General features: G+C 32.0%; 1 protein-coding gene across 9 annotated transcripts in view; it reads left to right on the top strand.

The window, feature by feature from the left end:
• Kair1d (Kainate-type ionotropic glutamate receptor subunit 1D) overlaps positions 1 to 25,660 on the top strand; it is a 384,639-nt gene that overhangs the window by 232,831 nt on the left and 126,148 nt on the right. For all 9 annotated transcript variants that reach the window (XM_083038994.1, XM_083038995.1, XM_083039000.1 and 6 more), the window contains one exon: positions 20,876 to 21,101. In XM_083038994.1, the coding sequence (XP_082895120.1) occupies positions 21,026 to 21,101 (76 nt within the window). In that variant the 5' untranslated portion in view covers positions 20,876 to 21,025. The remainder of the gene's footprint in view (positions 1 to 20,875; positions 21,102 to 25,660) is intronic.

Raw genomic sequence — 25,660 nt, 5'->3', positions numbered from 1 at the left:
TTATAATGGAAAGTGAATCTATTCTATAGCCTTTCGATCATTGTTCGATAAACTTTTAATTAGCTATATTTCTCTTTATCTGTCTACATAAAATCTTTTTATGCTCTTCGCGCAATGGACATAGCTGAAAAAGCTATACTTTAATATTAAAATAATATTTGGTTAAAATAACCATGTGTATAATATGAACTGTTAATTACTAGCATTTGATGCCGGCTTTTGATGCGCTGATTCTACGAATATTCATCTTTTTCCAATAACCCATTTTATTCATTATAAAAATAACGCAGAATAAATAATATATTTTTGCTGATATTTTTCGAGGTGATATTCGTTTTTCTGCCGAGAAACCGTCATTTTACTATTACGTAATATACACGCAAAATTTTCGAATAACACATGAGCATACGATATGAAGAATAATACGTGTTTATGCAAAATACGGCACAAGAGGAACGCAACGAGAAATATTGCAATTATATTTTACAAATATATGTGTATATAATAAAATATGATGAACATTATGTGTGTGTATGTGTAAAAAAGCAGGATATATGATTAGAATAACGAATCTTTGATAGCCACCATTTAATAAATTACAACTAGCATTGATGCTGTATATATAATTGTATGAGATAATAGATTAATGTTGCGTAAATATATATTTTAAGAATTAAAAATAAATTTATAAGAAATCCATTTTTTTATATGCTATCTTTTATGCCTGCGTTATCAGAATTAACAATAGATTAGCAAATAGCTATAGCTGTAAAAAGAAATGTCTAATATATTTATTTCTAATTGAAAATAGATTGTTTAATTTTTTAAAATAATAGGTAGTATATTTAGTAGGTAGTATATATTTCAAATAATGTTATAAAAAAATATTATATATATATATATATATATATATATATATATATATATAAGTAATATATCAACATTTATATTAGTGTGTTCATGAAAGAAACTCTCTTAACATTGAAATATTTGTCGCATTGTAATAGTAATCAGAAATAGAACAACATGGTTAAAAAGATTTTAATTTTGGAATATATTGTTTAAAACGATGTGAATTTCGATCTACAGAAACGAAATTGCAATACAAGAAACAGAAATCCGTCCAACATTGGACATTTATCGTGTTGTTAAAATCGTTGACACGGAATCTAATGCACGTTGTTGTACCACCCGCGCGGTTTGCTCTATTTCGAAGAGGCGGTACAGCCCGAGGCCGAATCGCATGGAATTCGCTCTCAGATATATCTATCGTTGAATTCAACTTTATCGGTTCGCACGAAACCAGGCAGGCGCTCACGCTAATCCTAGATTTACACGAAGCCAACGAAGGAAGTGAATATAAAGCGAGGGAATTCCTTCCTGTAACCTATTGATGTATAATCACGTACTTCCTTAAAACGATTGGCAAATAGAAAGGAAATGCCAAGTAGTGAATTAAAAAGTAATATAAGCAAGATCATAAATTTACATGAAAAAATTCTTTCCATCGATGTTATTGGTTATTGGAAATATAAGCTACTGTCATTTTTTTTAGAAATTAAACAATCTATTTTCAATTAAAAATTGTATTGAATTAGACATTTTTTTCTACAGCTATAGCTATTTGCTAGTCTATTTTTAATTTTGATAGCGCAAGCATAAAGGATAACATGCCTTAAAAAATATCTCTTATATTTTTAACTCTTAAAATATATTTACGCAACATTTATCTTATTCTTATACAATTTGTTACTCTAATTCAGAATGCTATTTTTCGTCTACATTGCTATTATATAACATAATATAACAAAGTAAAAAGGAGATCACAATACATAGTAAATAGTGACTTTTATAACTTAAGATAAACTATTTTTTACGATTTCCGGCGACTAGAATAAATATTGCCATGAATTATGTCCTCGTTGGTACATCAATTTGTACCGATGACAATATATCGAATATCGATATCAAGGCAAGATTTATCAAACGCTAGCAGCATCGCTAAAAGTCAATTAGAATTCGTTCCGTCGAGTACGTGTCTAGGACATGTTGAAGCGGGAATCGGAGCTAGCTTTTATAGTTTCCTCTTCGCTCATGACGAAATTTAATCCGTAATTCAATATCACTAATACCTTCTGGCAGACACGAGTTTCTTATTTGGCACTCGTGCGTAAAAAGAACACGTAATTTGTCGCTACGAACCGGTAATTAGCGCGAATCCCAATAATTCACGGACAAATAAACTTATCGACAAAACTGTCGGGATTTTTTTTACCGTTTTAACGTTTAAAATAGCGTTTTAATTCGATGCAAATATATTTTTTTTAGCGACTGATTCGGCATACTGATCGTACGAAATGCATGTATATGAAAATAACAGATATGCATTAATGCAGGCGTTTATAAATTTGCAAGCAGAGCTGATTTGACGAAATCTGATGTGAATTCTAAATGAAATACATAATTACCTGTAATATCGCACGTAAAACCTGCATTTATTTTTAGAAATTTTTTTTTTTTTTTTTTTATTTCCTTTAATATATCCCATATTTGCATTTTCAATCATGCTCTATTTCTTAGAATATTTTTATTCTCAAATCTATATATATATATATATATATATATATATATATATATATATATAAAGTTTTATATCAGATATACATCAGATTGTAAAAAAGAGAATACTGATATTCACCAAGGTATGTTTCTATATTTGCATTTCAACAACAACTCCTCGCGTAGACTGTACACTTGTATGTACGACACTTCCTCGATTTGTCGTAGCTTCGATTTCTCGCATGCCACTTGTTTCCGCTGGCGATGACTACGCGGTCGTCAAGTCTCTCGGGGACGATCTCGCAGTTACGGATGACAGTTTGACGGCATTTTTTCGTTGCGCTTCTCCATCCGAACCATTGTCTGTCGTTCTATCCGGTCGTCCATCTGACATGACATTCCTGTCATGGGAATGTTGGACGAGCCAAAAACGGCATGCGATTTTCTATTATATGACAGCAGCAACCAATTTCGTGGCTATTTCGGGAAACAGTTAGCACTCTCGATAAATAAATGATTTGACATAAGTATATAAATCAATGATTTGACATATAATATTACAAATTGTTAAATCATTTCTGTTCTAGTTTATTCTTAAAGAGACCGAATATTGTTTAAAAACATTTTTGCAGAATCTTTTTGACGTTAAAAAAAAGAGAAAGCATATATAAACAAAAGTTTACGATTACATAATGTATAGGTAAAAATAGGTCAATAAAATAAAACGAAACAAGACTACATAAAGGACTACATCAAGTGTAACACATTCCTCGAAAACATGAATAAATGTGAACAGAAATAAGAAATATTGAAAATATAGGTACGAAAGTTGGTGGTGTAGCGATATCGATACGGAAAAATCGCAGAGTCCAGTGAATCCGAAGCAATAATCGGTCGCATCTATCACGTCCGATTTGCAATGTTCGATTTATTCAGATTTATTTTCGCGACGACCCTCGGCGGATTTCTCACGGATTTTCTCCGGTTCTCCGTGTGTCGAAATATTCTCTTCCAGTTGCACCACATCGTCGCCGCGGCGAGGCAACGCGACGTTCTATTTATCGATTTCATCCGATCGCGCACGCGATTTCGCATCGTGACAGGCGTAATTTCCGGCCGCGAGTTAAAACTCGCACGGCGCACCGGTTGGTCAAATTTCGGGAGAGATGCCGCGGCAATATATTATTGAATAGTAATGTCCATAATTAATACTTCTGCTACTCTGTGCCGACAATAGCCCGCGCGCATTGCTCTCATTTCATTAAACATCGCGTAATTTATGCAGTGAGTTCCAACGTGCACTACGGAGCGAATTTTGATTGTTGTGTAGTAAAACGTGCGGTTTTTCGATAAAGCGGCCACATTTTCTGAATTAAATATAAATTCTACATAAATGTTGCAACACAAAAGACCTCTTTAATTTGTCAAATATTTTTATATCAAAGATCTCGCATAACAGTAGAAAGGCAGCTTGAATAAGCGTTTAATTAAAAGTACATATTGCTAATTAATAAATTAATTAGATAGAATAATGTAAAAATAATTTTGATTATTAACATTCCAAAAATTGAGCAATATAATATAATTAATGAAATTGAAGACCATGATATTGAATATCCACAAATGAGAGAAATGGGTTAATTCAGAAATAAACACTGTAAGAGAAAATTAATTTTTCTTCCAATGAGATTTATTATTCAAAGTTGTGTGTGTTTTGGTCTCTCTTATTTAGAAAAATATCAACATCAGGAATTTTTCTTTCGGCTGGAATCAAGAAGAGGCTTTTCTCGCTTGTTTGTCGTAGGAATTAACCATGGAAGGACGTATGCTTTAACTTAATTTATCTCTCGATGATGATCCAAATAAAAAATCAAAATACGACTTTGAATAATTAATGAATCCCATTGGAAGAAAAAGAATTAACTTGCGTTTTAATTAGCGTGCTTGCTCTCAATTAGTCTGTTTCCCCCATTTGGGGATGTAATATCATCACCTAGAATCATAATAACAATGAACTGAAATGTAAAACATGTATTTTTCTTTTTTTCCAAGCAAAAACAGCGAACAGTGTAAAAAAGTATTAACGTGTCATTTGACTTAAAAAAAAAATGTTTTCTTCGTGTTTTTCACCAACTAAATATCTACGTATCTAACAAACGGAGTTATCAGATGAAAAGTAGCAAACTACAAAAATGCGGCTGTTGGGTATTCAAACCGATAGTTCAAGAATAAATAACGGAGTATACAGAAATATCGAAATTCAATAATTCAAACATGCCTGGAAAATAGATATCAGTATAAATAAGGGTGTAAGTAGATAAAGCTTGTGTCCGTATCATCGCATATCTAGTAATTTTCTCACTAATATGATAATAAAGTTAGTAAAGTTAAAGTTTTGATACTATAATGTATCAATAACTTACATGATATTGATAAAAAAACTTTAACATATTATTAGTAGAATATTTACTTATAATTTATTTCCCATTATTAATAAACATTTATTAATAATTAATATTAAACACATATTACATATTAAATTTGAATGTTATTAATTATATAAAATTTGCTTAAAGTATCGATTAGTGGTAATTGCTTTTGAGCATGATCTAATATTGTAAACTCGAAAATCGCAGCTCAAATAAAATCGAAAAACAGGTATCGGATAGTTTAGTTGTGTTAGCAATTATTGCTAGCTTTCAATTTCGGATCAGCCAGCTGCAGGATTATTTACCATTTCGGAAACTACGTCCGTCCTTTGCACCCTCGCAAGTATAAGCAGAACTATGTATATATATATATACACACAGGCTAGTAATTGTTTTACATACATTTCCGACGTGCGAATATATAATAGCATTTCAAAAGGTTTGTTTGCTCGACCAGGTGACAGCATATATTTAACGGCGAATTTAAACGTTGCATGGCCGCTTTGTGCGGCTTGCACTGTTATAATTTATCCTAACAAAGAACTCTCTTATTTGGCGAACGTTTTAGAACGACACGTCCGTTGGCCGAATGCGATTGTTCCGGAAAATGCGTACTATTAAATCGGGCTTGGAAGCAGCTAACGGATATGAACTAACTGATACAATGCGGAATATTTTAGTTATTTATATATCCAATCGCAGCTTTATTTTTCTACTGCTAAATGCACTTGCGTCAAAATAGTGATTTTTGCAAACGCTATACGCAAAACGATACGACATGCATATTTTCCGCTACTGTTTTCGCGTGTTTTATACCCTCTGGTATCATATCGAGTAAAAATGTCGCGTTTTATCTCCGCGCTACTTTAACTGCCATACGCACCACAGAGTGTATCAATAAATTTCAATTTTAACTAATATTTTTTCATAGCCAACGGCAATAAGGATAACGGTATTTTTGTGAAGATAGCATAATGTTTCAGATTTAGTTGCACAATTATTTTCAAAATATCACCAGCGGAAATAAAAGTTTTTTCATTGCAGATATATGCATATTGCTGTTTAATGAAATATACATATAACTGTAGAAATGTGAAAGAAAATTGCATATTTCAAACATTTATAAAATAAATACATTTATAAAATACATACAATTGTGTTAGAAAGAATATTTTGATGATATGGAGATAAAATCTGAAATATATTTTCGCCGAACAATTTTTTTAAATTTTAATCTGTCTTGATTTAATAAATAATACAACTTTTATAATTACAAATTGATTTAACGTTCCTTATTTTTATTTTAAGTGGGAATTGCGTTAAATTTTGATACACCTTTTCCTGAAATAGATCCGTACATCGTTTAAATCCGAGTAATTGAATTACTTGCGACATGCGGGGTGACTTGTTTTAGAATTGCAATTGGTGGTAATTGCTTCGTTTTGGCCTAGTACGTGGCTATGTGTTACAAAGAATTATCGTAACGCCACAACAGACAAGAGTATTGCTTCTTGAATACCATTGTAAACAGAGAGCGAAGGAAAGAGAGAGAGAGAGAGCTTTGCGGAAAATCAGAACTAAATTCGCTTTTATTTCGGATTTGTTGCTCTCCTTTTAGACCAGTTTCCGTCGTAATACAAGTCTGTCGGGTAATTGGATATTGTCTAAAAATAGTATATTTACGAAAAAATACTATGTTTCACAATATTTTTGGTTGTTACATCATCTGCCAATATTTTTAATAATACAATTCGAACAAACGTAATCGTATCGTTCGAACAAACGTAAATTATTATTATGTAAATGCAATTTTTTTTCATATTATTATGCTCTGTTTAAAATTCTCAGTTAATAGAGATTTATCTTTTCAAGCGAAATTTCCAGTAAATTTTAAATTTACCTTTAATTTGCAAACGGCCGCTTTAATTACGTAATTCAAACCATTTACGAAATGTGTAATGCAACATAACAAAAATTTTTTTCACTACGTTAAAGCAATTTTTTTAATTTTCAAATATTTTGCATGACAAACGTTTCATTTTATTACATTTCGCATTTTCCACTATTTAAAGGAAAAAGAGAAACATATAGACAATGGTGAAAAATTGTGAAATTAATTCGCATATGCGTGATAATTTCACTTTATGCAAATATAATCCGGGATGAAATTAATATTTCTATAAGTGAAATTAAAAGAGCAAGTTGAGAGGAACGATATAGTAGCTCTCTGAATTAACGTTTTTCTAAAGTTAACAACTAAAAAAAGATATAACAAGAACAATAATAAGAAGAAGACAGTCCGCTTGTTTGTGCATATGCGCATTTCGTCTGTAACTGTATACACATTCCGTCCCTACGGACGTCAGTCCGCTTCTGCATAACAGAGTGCATTATAAAACTGGATTATTCTGACAACGCTTTCGCGCCGTATTTACCTAGTTCTTGTTTTTCGTATGTTAGCAGCTCTACGATGATTTCTTCCGTCGAGATAATTCATGGAGATCATAAAAAATTTTATATATTTAATGTATAATATCTATCTATTTCTAAAAATGTGACATTTATTTTATTTGCAAAGTATATTTTATAAAGATAAAGATTACGTGAATATTTACAAGATAATTTAGATTTATGCCGTTTTACTATTAAATATATAAAAATTAACAATTTCTTTTTTAAGAAATATAGTACTTTTTATTTTGCTGACACATCTTTTGTCTTTTATATTATACGATTAAGAAATATCATGATATTAAACTTAAACAATTTAAAAAACTTTCATTTAATAATTTTCTTATATATATATATTTTTTTTTTATTATTCGTATAATAACAATAAGATGTGCAAATAGTTGATCGATCTTTATTATATATTTTTGATGAGCAAAGACGTTATCTAGAGATGAATAATGTACTCATGATTAACTGGTATTAAAACAATAAGTGAACTAGTCAAAAGCTGCGAAAGAAATTTCATTTTTAATGCGTCGAAGTTTCCTAATAAAGGGTATTCCAAAGTGCCATCAATTAAAATTCTCATTCATATCTGTCAAAAGCGGTTTACGCATGACAGCGTAAAGTTTCTTCTACTGAAACAATATACTACTATTTCATGCATGTTAATTCATTTATTATTAACGCGAGTTATCGTACAACAAGGCATTGAATGTGCATGTAATATTTTCGTGTAAACACCGACAATATAAAGCGATTAGTGACCGTGCGTAATGACGATAAATGATATAAGCGGCAAAAGCGTGTATATAGACCCGTTAGTTTATACGATACGTAAATACTGGCTGGCAATCTCCAATTTAATACCGTATATACGATTGAAATATGTAACAGTGTACAACTTTTCGTCATTCATTATTTATCATCGTTTACAATATATGTACACGCGAGCGGAAAAAAAATGTAGTTCAAACGTGCGTACGTGCCGTTTAATGAGACACTCAGGAGCTGCATTTCCAATTAGGATACATTACATATATGCAGCGCATAAAGCCCGTAATTAGTGCGCGCTGCGATATGGCAGCCGTTTGCAAGCAAGCTAGGCGGCCGGCGCAGGACGTTTTTAATGCCGCCGTAAGTCATCCTCTTATTGCACGCTACTTATTAAACGTGCGCGCCGAATTTTGCTGTTTTGCAGCAACTACATAGCTGCAGCAACAAAACGTGCGTGCGCGTTTGGGCGAGCAAATAGCAGGTGTAATTTTCGCGGGATAACTAAGGGCGCCGTTCGGCTTACGGTCTTCGGTATCGTGATACCTCGGATGCTGCGACCACCTGCAGAGCGGGACCATAAAATGCATCGACTATTCCGCGTAGCCATGCGCGTCCCGTAGGTTTTTATTAACGGGATCGACGCGCGATAAACTCGGGAAAAATTTTACGCGCTCGCTCACGACGTCCTGTTATTCCTCCGTGATTCGGAATTGAAGTAAAATTCGCTGCGATGATGTTTACGCGGTTTGTACGACTTCACATATGTCCCAAATAATGCTCAATAATTATACAGTGATTTTCAAATTCGATACATTTCAATTCAGAGATTATTACTTATTCGGATAAGACTTGCGAATGATTCGCAAATAATATAACAAGTTTCTGTTTGTTACGTATTTATCATATTGTGTGTTTCGTTATAACTTTAGGATACATGCAGTTGAAAATTGAGACTTAAAAGTTGCGAATTCAGAATTTACATATGAATACGTACAGTCACATATACATATATATACGTATACTCATATTCAACTCTAAATTTCAACTCTAATTGTAAATACGTGCGAATTTATGCGCGCGCGTGTACATTCCAAACTACTGTATTTAAACAATTGTATTTGTACTTTGGAAATGAAAGACGAGTAATGTTGAATTGCAATGAAATTTTGCACGTATTTTACGATGCATGAAAAAGTTTTGTGCATATTACATAATGTTGAATGTACAAAAGATATTCGCGTAAACTTTGCAAAAATGTACCCCCGAATACGAAATGTTGCTTATAATATACAAGAGACTCTGGCTCTCCCGGTTAATGCATACGATGCATTTTCGTGTGCTCTTATGGACTGGCGGCGACTGACAGTAATTGCCTCGTTCTATCTTTACGACAGAAAGACACTTTGAACGGGTTTTTCAAAAAGCTTTGTCTGTCCTTTCGCGCAAAAGAAAAATCGTTTTATCGACGTGTTCCGGTCATAACGAAGTTACGAGGGCTTTTATCAATGGGGAACGTTCTAGCCGCGAAAAAATGAGACGATACCGAAAACATTCAGCAAAAATATTACCAGATTTAATAGAATGAAAAAGCTAACGAGTTATTTTAATATTTTACACTGAAGAGCGGTCATTTACAATCACAATGTAACGTCAAATTTAACGAGAATACTACCCGGCACATTTATCATGAAAAATATTACGATGTAAATATAATAATAAAGTTTTCGCTATAAATAAATAATTTCCGGAAAATTTATATGAAGTTAAAACATACATGTTATGTAAATAATACGTATAAATATTTAAAAATTATTATTAAAAAATGACAGTAATTTAATCGACCAATTCTGGCAAAATTCAATTTTATTTTTCACAACGTTTCGACCTTATCAAGTGGGTTTCGGTCCTTATCAAGTGTGCTGTAATATGCATTTACAAGTATGAATAAAGGAGTAGAGTAAAAATAATAAAAATAACAATAATATGGTAATAAGCACGTTTTCCACTACAAACCTGTGTTCTTAAAACAATGTTAAAAGTAAAAAGATAAAAAGCCATAGATTGAGACATAAATTGGATAATAGCCATGATTTTGATTGGTCTGCTCCGGTTGTTTTGCATAATGAGAAGTATGTTAGGAAAAGAGAAATCGCTGAGATGTTTTTTATAAAAAAATCTGACAACATTATTAATTTACAAAAAGACACAGACAATCTAAATAATATTTACGATAAAATAATAAAGGTCGTTTGATAGGTCCCTTTTCCCTCCTTTCCGTTTCTAAGTTGAAAGTTATTTTCGAAAACATTTGATAGCAACTCAGTCGTTTTTCTTCTCTGATTATAATAATGTGTCTTCGTTGGCTTTTTATCTTTTTACTTTTAACATTGTTTTAAGAACACAGGTTTGTAGAGGAAAACGTGCTTATTACCATATTATTATTATTTTTATTATTTTTACTCTACTCCTTTATTCATACTTGTAAATGTATATTACAGCACACTTGATAAGGACCGAAACCCATGGTCGAAACGTTGTGAAAAATAAAATTGAATTTTGCCAGAATTGGTCGATTAAATTACTCTCATTTTTTAATTATCGTCTGGTGACCTTGCAATTTGTTATCGCTAAATTATTATTAAATTAAATTGAATTAATCAAAATATAAAATAAAAATTACCGCGTTCCACTTTTCTATATAAATTTGCGAGATTATTTCTCGGATTTCTCTATAGATGTATTCAACTAAAAATTTGCAATTCGCGTATGCGTTACATTACTAGGACGTGATGATAAAACTTTTCTTCCACTATTTCTTGAGAAAGAGCGTAAACATTTTTCTGAGGATTTCTTGGAGACGTATTCTGAATGCAAATTTCACAATCTTCGATATGTTGTTTGTTTTGTCATCGAGATGGCTTTGCAACGTATCTCGAGTCATACGATAAACCGAAAGCACAACCTGTATGCCATATGCCTTGATCCTCATACATATTCAAATCTCAATTGCCGTATACCGTGTGTACACCGTCCATCTCCGAAATCCAACATTTTCCGCCTGCTTCATTTTATAGAGCTTTCATCTCTCACTTTTATCCTTTAATGAGACCCTTATCCTTTAATGAGAAATAAATGAATGGAATAAGTAAGAGCATTTTTATTGCGCGATATTTAGAAGAAATAAAACACGATTTTTTTAAATATTCATTCTCTAATTATTCAACAATCTATGTGTCAAAGATTTACTAACGCGTTATGCTACACATGCTAAATATAACTGTCTAATTAAGCGATATCTCATAATTAAATGATAAAATTTCCTTTTCCGTAAAATTTTTATATTTATTTAATGTAAGTATTGCTTGCAAAAAAGACTTTTTGTTGAAAAAAATTATCAAATATGTGATCAAATAAAAGAGACTCACGCGATTTTTTGATTATTTTTTTAAGTTCTCTTTAAATACATATCTTCAAGTGAAAAAAGAAATATGGCTCAAAAAGGATTTGATAATATGTTGCGGTACGATAAAAATTCGCGAAACTTTGACTGTTTTGTAAAAGTATCTAGAGCATAACTGTAGTTGGAAAGTGGTGCACAAAATGCTGAGATCCCTCGGGACGAGCTCCCCTACAAAACCCAAGCGGCACCACGTTCACGCCATTTCGCCATTCTTCGACTAATGCCTAGCTTATAAAGTCTACGTGCTGCGAGAATATATTAAACCGAGTGTGGTATGTTGTTATACACTATTACAAAGTTTTCTAGGTTTTTCATTAATAAAGTTATTCTACCACAGAGTTAGCATATATTCGCGGATTCTTGAATATTTAAATCTTTGGTTTTCAGAAAAGTTGAATCTCTCTCTGTAGTTCCTTAGGTACTAAGAGCGTTAAACTTTAATTGAGTCTTTGGATTCTCATATTTTAAGACTCTAAAGCTTTCACAAATTTTCGGATATTTAAATTTTTATAAAGTCTTAGCATATTTAAATTTTTACAATCTTTGACCATAGATTTCCTTGGATTTAAAAATCTTTCTTTTCTTAAGTATGTATTTTTTGGTAATTTTTAGATTTTAAAATTCTTTTAAGATTTTGTGAAGTTTAGTTTTTCAAATATATTGATCTTGAAAACTTTGAATTTTCTGATACTTTCAAATTTCTTGATCTATAAAGTTTTTCTGTAGAATTGGAATTATTAAAATGTAAAAATTATTAGGAAAGTTTAAACTATTTTTTTTAAATATTATATTATCAATTTATATTATTAACCAACTTTAATACTGAGCAATATAATGTAAAATATCCTGCATATTAATTATTCATGAAATTAATAATAATTATAATAGAGTAAGCAATTTACATCATACATTGCAAATATAAATGTTTCGTACAATCTTTAAATTATTAGTAATAGAGTAATGAATATTAAAATTTAATTTCAAATGATGTTAAAAATTCTACTCAACTAACAGATGAATAATGTGGCGGCAACGTGATAATGTTTTTAAATATTTACCGAGAAAGAGAAAGAGAGAGGAAGAGTGCAAGAGAGTTTAACGCACATATAAACTTAAAAAGGAAAGCTCGCCGTGTAATTATCTCAATTATCTGCATGTATGAAATCACAATGAATACGTATAAATATATTTTTATTTCGTTTATATATATATATATGATGATCACACAACGCGGAAACGGAGCGTGCAATCTCGATAGTCGACGGGTAAGGATTAAGCAAATGCGCACGAGAATCCTGCAAATCCTGATGCCATCCGCTGCTGATGCATAAGCGAGAAATCTCGCACTGATATGAGCGTATAAAGTGAGAACTTGTTGGTTCATAATTCCTTTTTGTTCATAAATTAAAAAAATGAAAGCAAAAAATATTCTCGAGATTTCTTCGAGATTCTCAAGCACTAACTTGTCAAGCATAAAATTGTATAAAATGGTAAATATTTTTAAATTATGCGCGGACAGATTCATTGAATTTTTATTATATTATAATTGATTTTATAAAATTGAAAAATATTGTAGATCTATAAGAAATGCAAATCTGAGCAAGCAAAAGCTGCAGAATTTTAAAACGGTTAACGAATGCAAATAGAAATTATCATTGACGTCTTTTTTTTTTACTTTCGAATAAAATTTCTTTATTTAAGAAATTCTATAATATAATAATATAATCCTATAATATAATATCTACAATACCGTTAATGTCATTTATTTGTTAGAGTGAAAAACGAAACGATAACTAACTTGCAGTAATTTAGAATTAATAAGGAAAATTTAGCATTAAACTTTTCTGCGCTACTTTTACCTTTGTTTCGTTAAAAGTTCTTCGCACGTAATATATCAATATATTTCATATACTCAACTGTATATAGTACTTGCGCCATTCATCATTTATGCAATATCACAGTCCACTGTCAGATTTTGAAGATCGAGTGATATCTTTTCTCACAATAACTCCAAATATTGTCCTTTTCTTTCGCAAATCCTTGGGACCCTTCAATGTTATCACTCCCTCTCTTCAATTCCATCTCGGAGAGCATCGTGTATCATTTCGCATTCTTTTCTTCGTCGTTCAGGCAGATCGTACGTAGAAAGGGAACGAGCTCTTCTCGAGGGAAGAGAGATACATAGTGTAATCGCGAAAGACTCGCGAATGGAAGACGTTACGAATGTTTTTCGATGGCACGGGTTGCTACGACCTCGCCATGAATATCTGCTCCGAAAGAAAGTACTTATGCGCGCTTTACTGCGCGCGAAGCGACGCGCGCTCCGTTCTTATGCAAAATCCATTTGGGAATAGAGCAGGAGAGAAAGATGCCGTGAAACGTTAAACAAAAGGGGCACTCAAAAGCAAAACGGAAAATAAAAGTGAAAATCCTATAGCCGCGACGCGGCAATTTCGGCATTGTGACGAGGATTCACTCGCGTATATAAAAGTTGCAGAAGCAATATCAAAGATGTGCGAGAAAACCGATAGACGAGAGAACGCACGAGAATTACTCGCGCGAATCTCATCACACCAGCATAAAGCGAAACGTAGATATTAAAAATAAATAAGTTAGCACAAAAATTACATCGTACTGGGTTAGAAAAAAGATTTATTTTTTCAAGAATTCAATTTAAAAGGGGCGGGGAACAATTTATGTCGTTATTATGAATACTTCGTATTTTCTTTCTAACGCGAAAATCATTATTATTAAAACAAAAAATTTGATAACGCAAAATCTCTATTTTTATTCGTTATATATTTTGTTTTCTATTTACTACGTTCAATGACTTATAAACAGAAAATATTTCATATATTTTATATAAGGCAGTTTAATATATTACTGTAGCACGCGAATATGGGATCTCTCTCTCTAATTTTAAAACTTTCAACTTAGTATTCAACAAAAGAAGGCAAATTATTATCGTTACCATAACTCATTTTGCAACACACATTGCGGTACTTATTAAACTTCCGAGTACTTCTTACCAAATGTTCGCATAATAAGTTTCTTGCTTGTACCTAAGTTTCATACTTTGCCCAATTTTTCATTAAAATTGGTGACTGCGCCATTTTGGCGTCGCGCCAGATGACAGATCGATCACACGCGGTACCGAGAGACAAAGGTGCCTCAATATATTTGCAATCTCGCGTTTTAAGCGCATCCCGATTCCATTTACATCGCGAACCGTGAATAATTGTGCGAAAAAAAAGAAATACAGCCGATGCTTCGTTACTGTAAGGGAAGTGTTGTCATAAGGTCGCCGTGGCACGAGTCTGGAACAGGTGATCGCGCGGAGATGAGAAGACGAGGCGCGAGACGAGACAAATGATCAGTGTTTCTATAAAAATTTCATGCCCGCGCGGTCCTGCGGGACACGGACTTTGGCGGGAGGAGCTTAGCGCACAAAGGCAAAGCGTTCATTAAAATTCAACGCGCATCTCCGAACGGCGCCAATGTCGGCTCTTCGTTGCGAGAGCGCTCGTTTCTCCACCCTCATTTACCGCATCCTTGCATATAGCGACTAAATCATGACTACATCTATAATCGCGGGCGAGGGTACGCTTAACAACGCACTTCAGAAGCTGCGGGAATAGAGTTTTCAAACAATCCATTGCTTTTTGAAAGCGTTTATAAACGATTTTCTGCAGAAAAGAGATCTAATCGAAGCAGAAACTTGATTTTAGAGTTGAAGAAATAAAATTTAGTTCAAAATTCTTCCGATCTTTCTTCTTTTATTCTAAAGATTAGATTACTGCTGCAATGGACTCTTCAACTTCACTTTGATAATAACACACATAAAAATCCCTCGTATTGTTCTGTATTTTCTTTTGAGACATACATAGTTACAAGTGAAAATGTCATCTAAATAATAATCAAGAAACGCTGTGTTTGTCTTGTTTTATTATATCGTGTTATATTGAAAAAGAAGTATTAATTTTCCCCGTCGAATATACAATTTGAGAAATTGTTTTTTTTTTTCTGGAAGAATATCAATACTATTTTATGATGCCCCAAGATAGAATATTTTCCCTTTTCCTACGATCTTTCCCGATGGGGAAGGAAAAAATACGAGATGATACGATATTTTTCAGGATAATACTGAAAGAGCGATAAGATTGAAGATAACTAAGGATTCGGGAATAAAGGGACGATGATCTATAATATTGTTATGAATAAAAATACTATGCGCATTCATATAAAATCTGATTATAAATTTGCCAAACTATAAACAATCCTTTCGCGTATCTGCGCTATAAATTTTTCTTCTAATCATTGCGGTCTATTTTTTAATCAAAAATTGCATATTAAATTTAATAGAAATATAGAATTTGCAGTAAAATATTGTGATTGTGAATGTTTCTGAAATTATATTAATATCAAAGGAAATATTTATTTCTAACGAAAACCACAATGCAACTTTTTTGCACTTATATTCAGATATAAATTTTACGTGCCTCGATAGATTAAAATTTTATACAAATCTCATTTTACATGAATTTCAATGTAAATAAATTCTTAATATTTTTACCAACATAATGTAACTCTCTCATTTCTATTTAGAATATTTTTATAATAAAATATATAATAAAAATATAATTAATATAAAAGAGAGGAAACTTGCGTTTTGCAGATTTTGTGTCACATTATTTTCTACTGCTTTTTTAACATATTTTTTTACGGCATTTTATAATATAAATTTTGAATATTTTATAAATATAATGCGAGCGCAAATTTTGATCTGTTTTTAACTTATTGCGAGACTTTTCTGCGATAAGGCTTTTTCATCCTCTTTTATGTCCACAACGGATAATATTGAATATTTCAATTTAAAAATATATATTGTTTTAATATCGAAAGTTAAAATACGTGTAACCAGCATTTATGTTATTCAATTTTACTTTGCTCTGTTACAACAAGCTGCGCGATACAAATTGATAGAGATGCATTGCATGCCATCGAAAAGAGAGCAAATAGGATTCGAGCTTCACAGCACATCTGCGGATGCGCGCACTATATGTTGCGAGTTCGCCAATATATCGGAAATTCGTGGATCCATGTTGATGTGGGGGTCCACACCCGAATCGGTAACATCACTCCCGGAAGGAAGTCAACGACTGCAACCTGATAAGTTATGCGGAAAGAGAATCAGCTATCGATGCATGTGTTAACTGCCGCGTCTGCAATGTGCGTTACCCGTTTGGCAATATTCCCTTCACTTCGAAAGGTCTCACGGGCGTGGACCGGAAACGACGGGGCGTTTTGTGAAGTGGTGCGCCGGTTTTCCCGGTTAACTACCCCGAGTCGGTAATTTTAGGAACAGTGCATAGCGGATGGGTAAATAGATAAATGGTGCACTGCACGCTACGAGTATGTGTAACACAAGAGTTGCATTGTAATGCCAGCCTTTGCTGTCCTATTAAATTAATTCGAATTACCGACAACGAGAACCAGTGTGAGATTTTGGATAATCCACTGAGAGAATAATATATTGTAGAAACAAATAAGAAGGAGTAAATATTTTCAGGAAATAAGAGGGATAAGAGATCGACACAATTAATACTAATTCATTCGTTGCGTTTGCGCAATATTATTCTAACAATATTTAAAAAATATGATTTGTTAGTCCTATTGTATTTAACTTTGTTGTAAACGTTTATAAATTATTTATTATCCGTATTATTTTAATAATTCTAAATATATAATAATACTTAATCTGTTATTTAATATTAAACTTCTTTAAGTTAATTTAAAAGAAATGAAAAAATTGCTATGTGAATAGGTTGATGTGATTTAATGTTCTTCTAATAATTGTTCTTAAATAACTATATCTTTAGGAGCGAATTTAGTGGTTGTCGTCATCAATTTACCATCGAAATTGAAGCTTCAAATCGCATTTGCCAACCTTTCAATTTACGGCATACCGTAGATTACAGAGCGTTATATTGCTTCATACAACGTATATAATATAATTTAAGATAGTTATAATTGATTGCACATACGCTATCGTGGAGATGATCAGATATAATAGCAACATGACTGCGTAATTTCGGATATAACCGAAATGTAATGTGTAGCAGCATCAAATACTAAACATTCATGAAACGGAGATATATGATAAATGTAATTATACATTTACACGTCTGTAATATTTAATTTTGAACATCCGACGCTATTTTTCAGAACCATTACTAAAGAATTTAAGATATATTCGTAATAAATAAAATATTTAATTAATTTAATCGCTCGAGTTCATGTATTTTGAAATCGCTCGATTGACTGAAACGCGATGATAAAGGCGGAAATATCGCATTGCAGTTTAACGTATCCGGAAACATTGTCATGCATCCTCGATCGACACACTCTTTGACAATATACTTATAAACAATTCAATGCAATTCATGAATAACGTATATACGCGCCGAACAAAAAACTCGGGAAAAACAAACGGAAAAATAAACGCGATCCATCCTCGCATACGCGACAATTCTCCATAATGAAAGAGCGGATTTCCCAAAGGCGAATAAGGGATTTATGCCGCTTACAAAATCTGCATTGCGGGATTAACAAATATTTTTCTAGAACACATGGTACTGTTCTACATGGTGGTTCGGCGCGGCGCAACGCCATGTATTTTCACTGTATTCCTGGCTGCATTTACCAACCTTGCACACTCCCACTCATAGTGCTCTCTCGCGAAGCTCATATATTGTGCACGCACGGCCATTGTAGCTACACGTTCGTGGCTCGGATTACGCAGAAAAAGCCCTCTAGCTGCAGTTTAAAAACGCGCGCGATTCCATTTTTCCCCCCTTGCTTGTCTTCAACCATTAGTGCCTTCGCTTGACCGACCATCCGTGTTGAAGTTGTATTTATCGTATTTTCAATTTTAATCACCGTAACATCGCTTTTTGTAAAGATGATAGGTGCATCGAGCACGCGGCGTATCATATGTTTTGTAATTTGTGAGAAATTCGCTGAAGAGAATCGCGAACGCACATGCTCAATAATCTGAATAGAGATTTTCGCTGGAAAATCAAAATGTATTTATACATAATGTACTTAATATTAGGTAAAATAAGTTTATTTTAAATATGTAAGAGTCTATTCTTTTTTTTTCTCTCTCTCTCTCTCTCCTTTCTCTCGAAAACTATATAAATCAAAAATTGCTTGGAGAGAAAAAGAGATGCACATTTATAAAATTAGAAAAAAAAACGTGACAATTATTCGTAAAAATTTAGATGAAATAACCAATTTATATTCGGGGTATGTTGTGATTTAAAATCAGTGCGACCTGCATTTCTTGCGCGATATCTGCCCGCACATATAACATTTACTTTCATAGGGTATCACGGAGCAGCTGTAACAAGAGAGGAACTGTGTAAGCAAGGTGCCTTTCGCTGAATATATTTCAGCGCGTAATATATTTTGGAATTATATTCAGCGCGACGTTTCGTAATGCTACAATACAAACTGCCGGCATATACACTCGTTTTGTATATGTATAACATCTTACAAAACTTATATTTAAAAAGAGATGAATAAGAGACATTTATGTTTATTATAGTCATTCTGCCACTATGCTGCGTCTAACTGCAACTATTAGTGTGCTGACTTTGCTACATATTTAATTTACTTCTGTTTACTTATTACTTTTTCTTATTTTTAATTTAGTTCTTTAATTTACAATATATTTAATATATAAAATCATCGATAGACCAATAAATAAATACATTGCATAACTCATTTGAGCTACGCAATAGCTGCAATGAGAAAAAAGCAGTCAATATATTTAATATATAAAATCATCGATAGACCAATAAATAAATACATTGCACAGCTCATTTGAGCTACGCAATAGCTGCAATGAGAAAAAAGCAGTCAATAGCATGCAAAATTTTTTCCATGTAAACGATAAAATTACATATAATATAATTATTGAGCCATATACAAATGTGTTTAAATTAAAATGGCGAACAAAATAATTAAGTATAAAAAATAATTATTGCGCACATTAATAATTTCTTATTTTCTTTTCAAGTATATATTTGTTAAAATAATAATGCAATTCTTGAAAAAAATTCTTTTTAAATATAAATTTTTATAAAATCTAATAAAATAAAAGTCTAATTTTTTAATTAATGATTCAAATTTCTTTAAAATATTGAAAATATTTTTATAAATATATTCAGTTATAATAAGTCAATTTAATGGCTAAAGTAGTATAGGACGCAATAAAAATCAGTAAAGTATCAAATTATACCGAAGGATACAATTGAAATTCAATTGTATGCATAATACATTTCGAATGCATTAATACCGCGAAATACATGTATTATTAATAAATTAATTAATGTATTGTCTTATTTGAATCACTCAATTCAACGATTCGTGCATTACTCTGTGGTTTCAATTTGCAAATGCTGGAAAAATTATAATTTAAATTAACAAAACATTCAAAGTGCAATATATTTGAATTCGAGCATTGTTAAAGAAATAATTATCTCTCGTAAATAATAATTTATGATTTTCGTCCCATATATCGCTTCAATTTCTACTTCAAATAAATATATCACGCGAAATGTTTTGCTTTAATAAATAGTCGTTGCTTTAATACGATTATGCATTATTAATCATCGGAGTTAATTAATCGCGCGAACGAATAATTGTTAATTATTCGTAAAAAATATTCATGTCTTTTTATATACTATTTATCATGATTGCATTTCGGAGGATAATCATGCGACGACACACGAAGAAAGTAGTTTGTGTTGCGTTTAAAGAAATATATTCATTTAAATAAATGAATAGTGTGAATATAAACAATGAGATGATTTCAATAATACATATAAGTATATGTACTTTATGATGTCTAATTTCGGATCCGATGTTTCGCGATTTTTTTCTTTCTACGATCCCGTATCTCCTATCCCAATATTGATGATCGGTTTAAAAACCTCTTATTGCTTGCCTCTCTTACATTGGTTTCCGGTTCTCGTAAGGCGATAATCATAGCCGCGATTTCATGTCGGCGATCAGTAATGTTGTGGTGCTTTCGAAACACAATTCTCTTGTAAACGAGGGCAGATATTCAGGCCGGATACGAAGGCTTGCGGTGTGCATTTTAATGAACTCGCTGTCCAATCTTGTTTTCCAGTGGCGTAAGTTCCCTTGGGAGAACGAGAAGAGGAAGAGTCCAGAGAGTGGAAAAGAGAGAGAAGAAGAAGGAGAAGGAAGGGCTTCAGGCGACGGCGGTGGTGGCGGCGACGGAGGGCGGGAGAGGCGGCGGGGTGAACCGGAACCGGAAATGGCTGCGAGGTGGCTGCTGCTGCTGGCGCTCCTCGCCGCCCACGCCGCGGCTCTTCCTGATTTCATTAGGATAGGTGAGTATCTTTCCCAGCTTCCTCCGGTGTGAAAGGCCGCTACTCTTCCGACCGCATTCAATAGCGTCAGTAAAATTATTATCAATGTCCCGCTCGATAATACTTGCGAGTGAGAAGACGGTAACACGACTTGGTTCTTCGGGCCGATATTGAGAATGAGAGAAGTTTCGGGGACATTATAAACAGATAAGATATTTTATTCCACAAATTAATTTCAAGTGAACTTTACTTCAACGGTATCTTGATCCCAGGCTTAATTATCGAGTTAATCTCTAAGCGTGCGCTAAAGTTGCTTTTCAACGGAAATGCGCGCATAGAGTAATTTAGTTTTGTTTGTAAAAACTGCAAATTGAAATATATACATGTAGAAAGAATGCTAATCTTTTATTGTAATCTAACTTTGTGTAAATCTTCGATATTTCTATAACGCGACAAAATAATTGCAATTGGCTTCATATATATAGTGCTATAAATCACTCTTATAACGTAATAAATTTCAAATTTTGTGAAAACATTTGTATTCTCTTTCTATAATAAAGAATGTATTTTCGAATTTTCTACAATACGAATGAGTATCGTATAACGCGGAATCATATGACACGAAACATATTATTCGCATTACACAGAGATATTCTATATCATTCAACTATAATATATTATTAATTGGTTTTTTTATCTTTACAATCGTAATGTGCAGTTTTAATTATATTTTTAGGTTTCAAAATTATTTTCTTATATTAACTGTCGTCTTTTTTTAATCTGCAATTACTTTGGCTTTATACATATTTTTTAAATAGATGCGTAATTAGTTGCTAATGATACTATAGCTTCATGAAAATGTTTCGGCTGCAAGGCATAAAAATAAAAATTGAAATTAATGACAGTGATAAAATATCGCATTATTAATGGGGTTTAATTGGCACTGATTGTGATGCAAGTGGATCATTAACAGCAAGACGCGGCCAAGCATTTTATATCGATGTGTGACGACAATTACTGAAGTTCTGACTATCACGTGAAAGAGAAAATCAATTCGATACAGGCTACACATGTATTACTGTGTATATGGTCGATATATAACACAGAGGTATTTCACAGTCAAATGTCGTTAATTAGCTGTCTGTGGGTATATTAAAAATAGTAGCGGTTGATTGTAAACAGAACAGACGCAGTGATATATATCGAGTATTTCCAATCACACAAGTCACAGCAAATTACAAAATGTCACGATTTGAGATAACAGCTAAATATAAAATTAATTTTATTATTTTATTTTATTTTACATAAAAGTTTACACAAGATCAAACAATAATTTTATTTATGTATTTTGAATTTTTTTTTAATATTTGAAAAAAGAAGTACAATATTACACATATTTTTTATTCTTTTACATTATATATAACAATTATAAATTGATAAAATTAATGTAGCAGTCATGAATATTTTAAGTGGCTTTACATAGATAAATACATATATTTATATGTTTGTTATTAAAAAAATCAATATTATCCTTATATTACTGTATTGTTTAGCTTTTTTTAAATATTTTATTCCAATAGAAAAAGTGTTTTAAAAGTATAGTTTTTTAGTTATGAATCGCGTAAAAACATTCGGTTCCTTTAACATAAAAATGATATTTATTTTTTCATTACACATGTACAGTAGAGAAAATTATTATATTACAGAATCGCGTAAAGTGCAATGATTTTTGTCAATATTGATCTTTTCAACAAAACAAAATTTCATGTTTATTTAATGGAAATGTTTGTTACACCGTTCGAGTATACTATCGTTGTTCGAAAGTAAAACCAGTAGTATTATCAAAATCTTATGACAGCATAACGCATTAATTACACATATTTCTATATCTGAAATAATTGATTCATGCATATTTTTTTAACATAAATATTATATTTAACTTCAAGCTACTTTAAGCATTTTATAAAAATATTTGCATTAGCTTCCTGTTCCATTTAAGATATTCAATTTTCTATTCCAATCATATCTCTTTCGCTATATATACAATAAAATAATAGCAGTTCATAGATTTTGTGCAATAAACCAGACGTAAAACCGTCATTGTTAAATATTACGATCGTCATTTTTAGACGATGTACGGATATATACGAGCAGCGAGAAAACCGGACTGCACTTTTATCGAAACATAAATTCACGTTCACTCGATTTTCGAGCGCCGCTTTCTTTTCTAAAATAGCGATGGAGAAGTAGAAGCGGATCGATTTTGTACGTCCGTGCTTCGGAAGACGCTTACCGTACTTGCTATGAGTTTTGATGCATTCATTTGTGCTACATACACGTGCTTATTCAATGGCCAACGGCGTTCTGTATGGCCAATATTTTTCTATATAAGAAAGCTGAAAAGCGAAGGAATTTATCGGAATACAAAGAGAGACACATCGAGATAAAAAAGAGATTCTTTTAGCTTGCATCACATCGATTTAATTTTAAATGTTTCGCATTTTAATTTTCTAATTTTCTCAGCATCTTCTTCGATACTTCGTTCAATATCCGTTGTAACTTTCTTGACGCTCGTTTGTAGCATTTCCATTTGCTTTTTCTATCGTTACTGTTAGTCAAACAATCGCACAGTTTATCCTACTAAGAAAATTACGTTGACAAATTAAATAACGAATTAAACAACGAAAAAGAAATTGAAGAATAATATAAATCTATTTGTTTTTTTAATAAAGAGAGATATATAAATTAAATATAATTTGCAGAGATAATACATTTTTTAAGTTTATCTCATAAAAATATATATAAAAAAAGACAATTATCTGTATATAACAATTTATATATATATATATAAAATGTTGTAATAAAAAATGTAATTAAAAATGTTACAATTTATGCGCCAATAAAAATCTGTCTTTTGTTATCGTTATAATTACAGCAATCTTCCGTTTAAAACAGCAACTCATCATTCGTTTTTAAATTAAACGTTATTGCAGACATGCTTCTCGTCGTTCTCAAACCGAAGTCAAGATTAAAAACGATATGTGGTCGTATATACTTTTCGCAATTTATTTGCATAAACCAGCGGCAAACTTGCTTTCTCGAGCGTATAATTAAACCAAAGCTTGAGAAATATACGGAATACTAGGAATGAGTTTGGCCTCTGATGTATTCAATTGGGATCAATTTACCGTTTTTATTTTATCGTGTAATGGTTGCGATGAAAGAGCGACGACGGATTGCTCCAATTTGAGCGGGATAATTCATTAACGATCGATGAGTAAACGAATTCAATGTAAATTCGGTTTACTCGCAAACAAGGAAATGTCTAAAGCCAACGGCACACGGTACGATTTTTCGTACTGGATCTGTTAGTATTTAGTAATATATTAAAAATATACTAATGAGAATGCAGCATTTCTAGTATCTTACTAAATATTAGCAGATCCAGTACGAAAAATCGTACCGTGTGCCGTTGGCTTAACTGTACGCGTAGTAAGCGTAGATTTTTTTAAATAGAATATTATGCGATTTTACGATTGGCCCGATATACCGATTCTCATACATTTAACAGTATTCGAAACACGAATTTAATTGATTGCTTGAAGCTGTTACATCCCGAAATATTATTACTAGCTTTTAACCGCGTTTTCCAGCATTTTGCAACCTCTCTCTCTCTCTTCCCCTTCTCTTTTGAGAAAATTTTTATACATAAATTTATAGATTAATTTTTCTATCTTTACAAATCTGGCATAAGAATTATGTGAAATTTATCTTCTGGATGCGAGTGTTCTCTCTTTTTCGATTTTATGGCACATTCCTACGCTATTCACTTTTTCGTTCTTATTTGCGTTATTACACTTATTATTGTCACAATGACTGTGGCGAATCGGGCAACCTTACCAAGTGCACCGAAATAAATCGATAGCAGCTCACTAACGAGAGACGTAAATCTATCCCGCAAATTCTATAAATCGCGGAGTCAAGCCGGCGCAGCTGCTCAGTTACTTTATGACGTAAACGAGATTAAAATCAATTTATGGCGCCAATTTCTCCTGACTGAATGAATTGGAAGGCGCGGAATTTGAGCGAACCATATGAAGAAACTATCAAGAATACTTATGCGACGCGAGTTGATGAAAATGACAGCAGATGGAATGTGTTTAGTTACTCGCGTCGGCTTTTTCGATAGCATATAAAAATTATTATTATATAATTATTATTTTATAAATTTTAATTTAATTACATTGTGTAGTTAAACAATGGAAGCTTTTTTTTACACAAAATATATATATTATTAGATTAATATATTTTTAGGATCTATTAGAATCTGTTGTCAAAAGTATTCGTCTTTAAAAGTTAAAGAAAAAGATATTTCTAAATATAAAAACTGTACATTATAATACAACTTTGATCACAACTGTTTAAAATGTATTATTTTCAAGTTCAAATCAAAAGATTCTTACAAAAAAAGTAGCGAAAATACTAAATATAATGTGTATAAACACAGATAAAATACATTGAGCAGTAAAGTTACATGGAATATGAATCTGGTTTGGATCATTCCGCGCGAAGGTGTAAAT

Source organism: Prenolepis imparis, unplaced genomic scaffold, assembly GCF_030444845.1.
Source record: "Prenolepis imparis isolate NDT839.2.m4 unplaced genomic scaffold, iyPreImpa1.0 SCAF_5, whole genome shotgun sequence".
Taxonomy (NCBI): Eukaryota; Metazoa; Arthropoda; class Insecta; order Hymenoptera; family Formicidae; genus Prenolepis; species Prenolepis imparis.
Note: the sequence above shows the minus strand (reverse complement) of the source record. Positions and strands in the feature narration are given on the sequence as shown.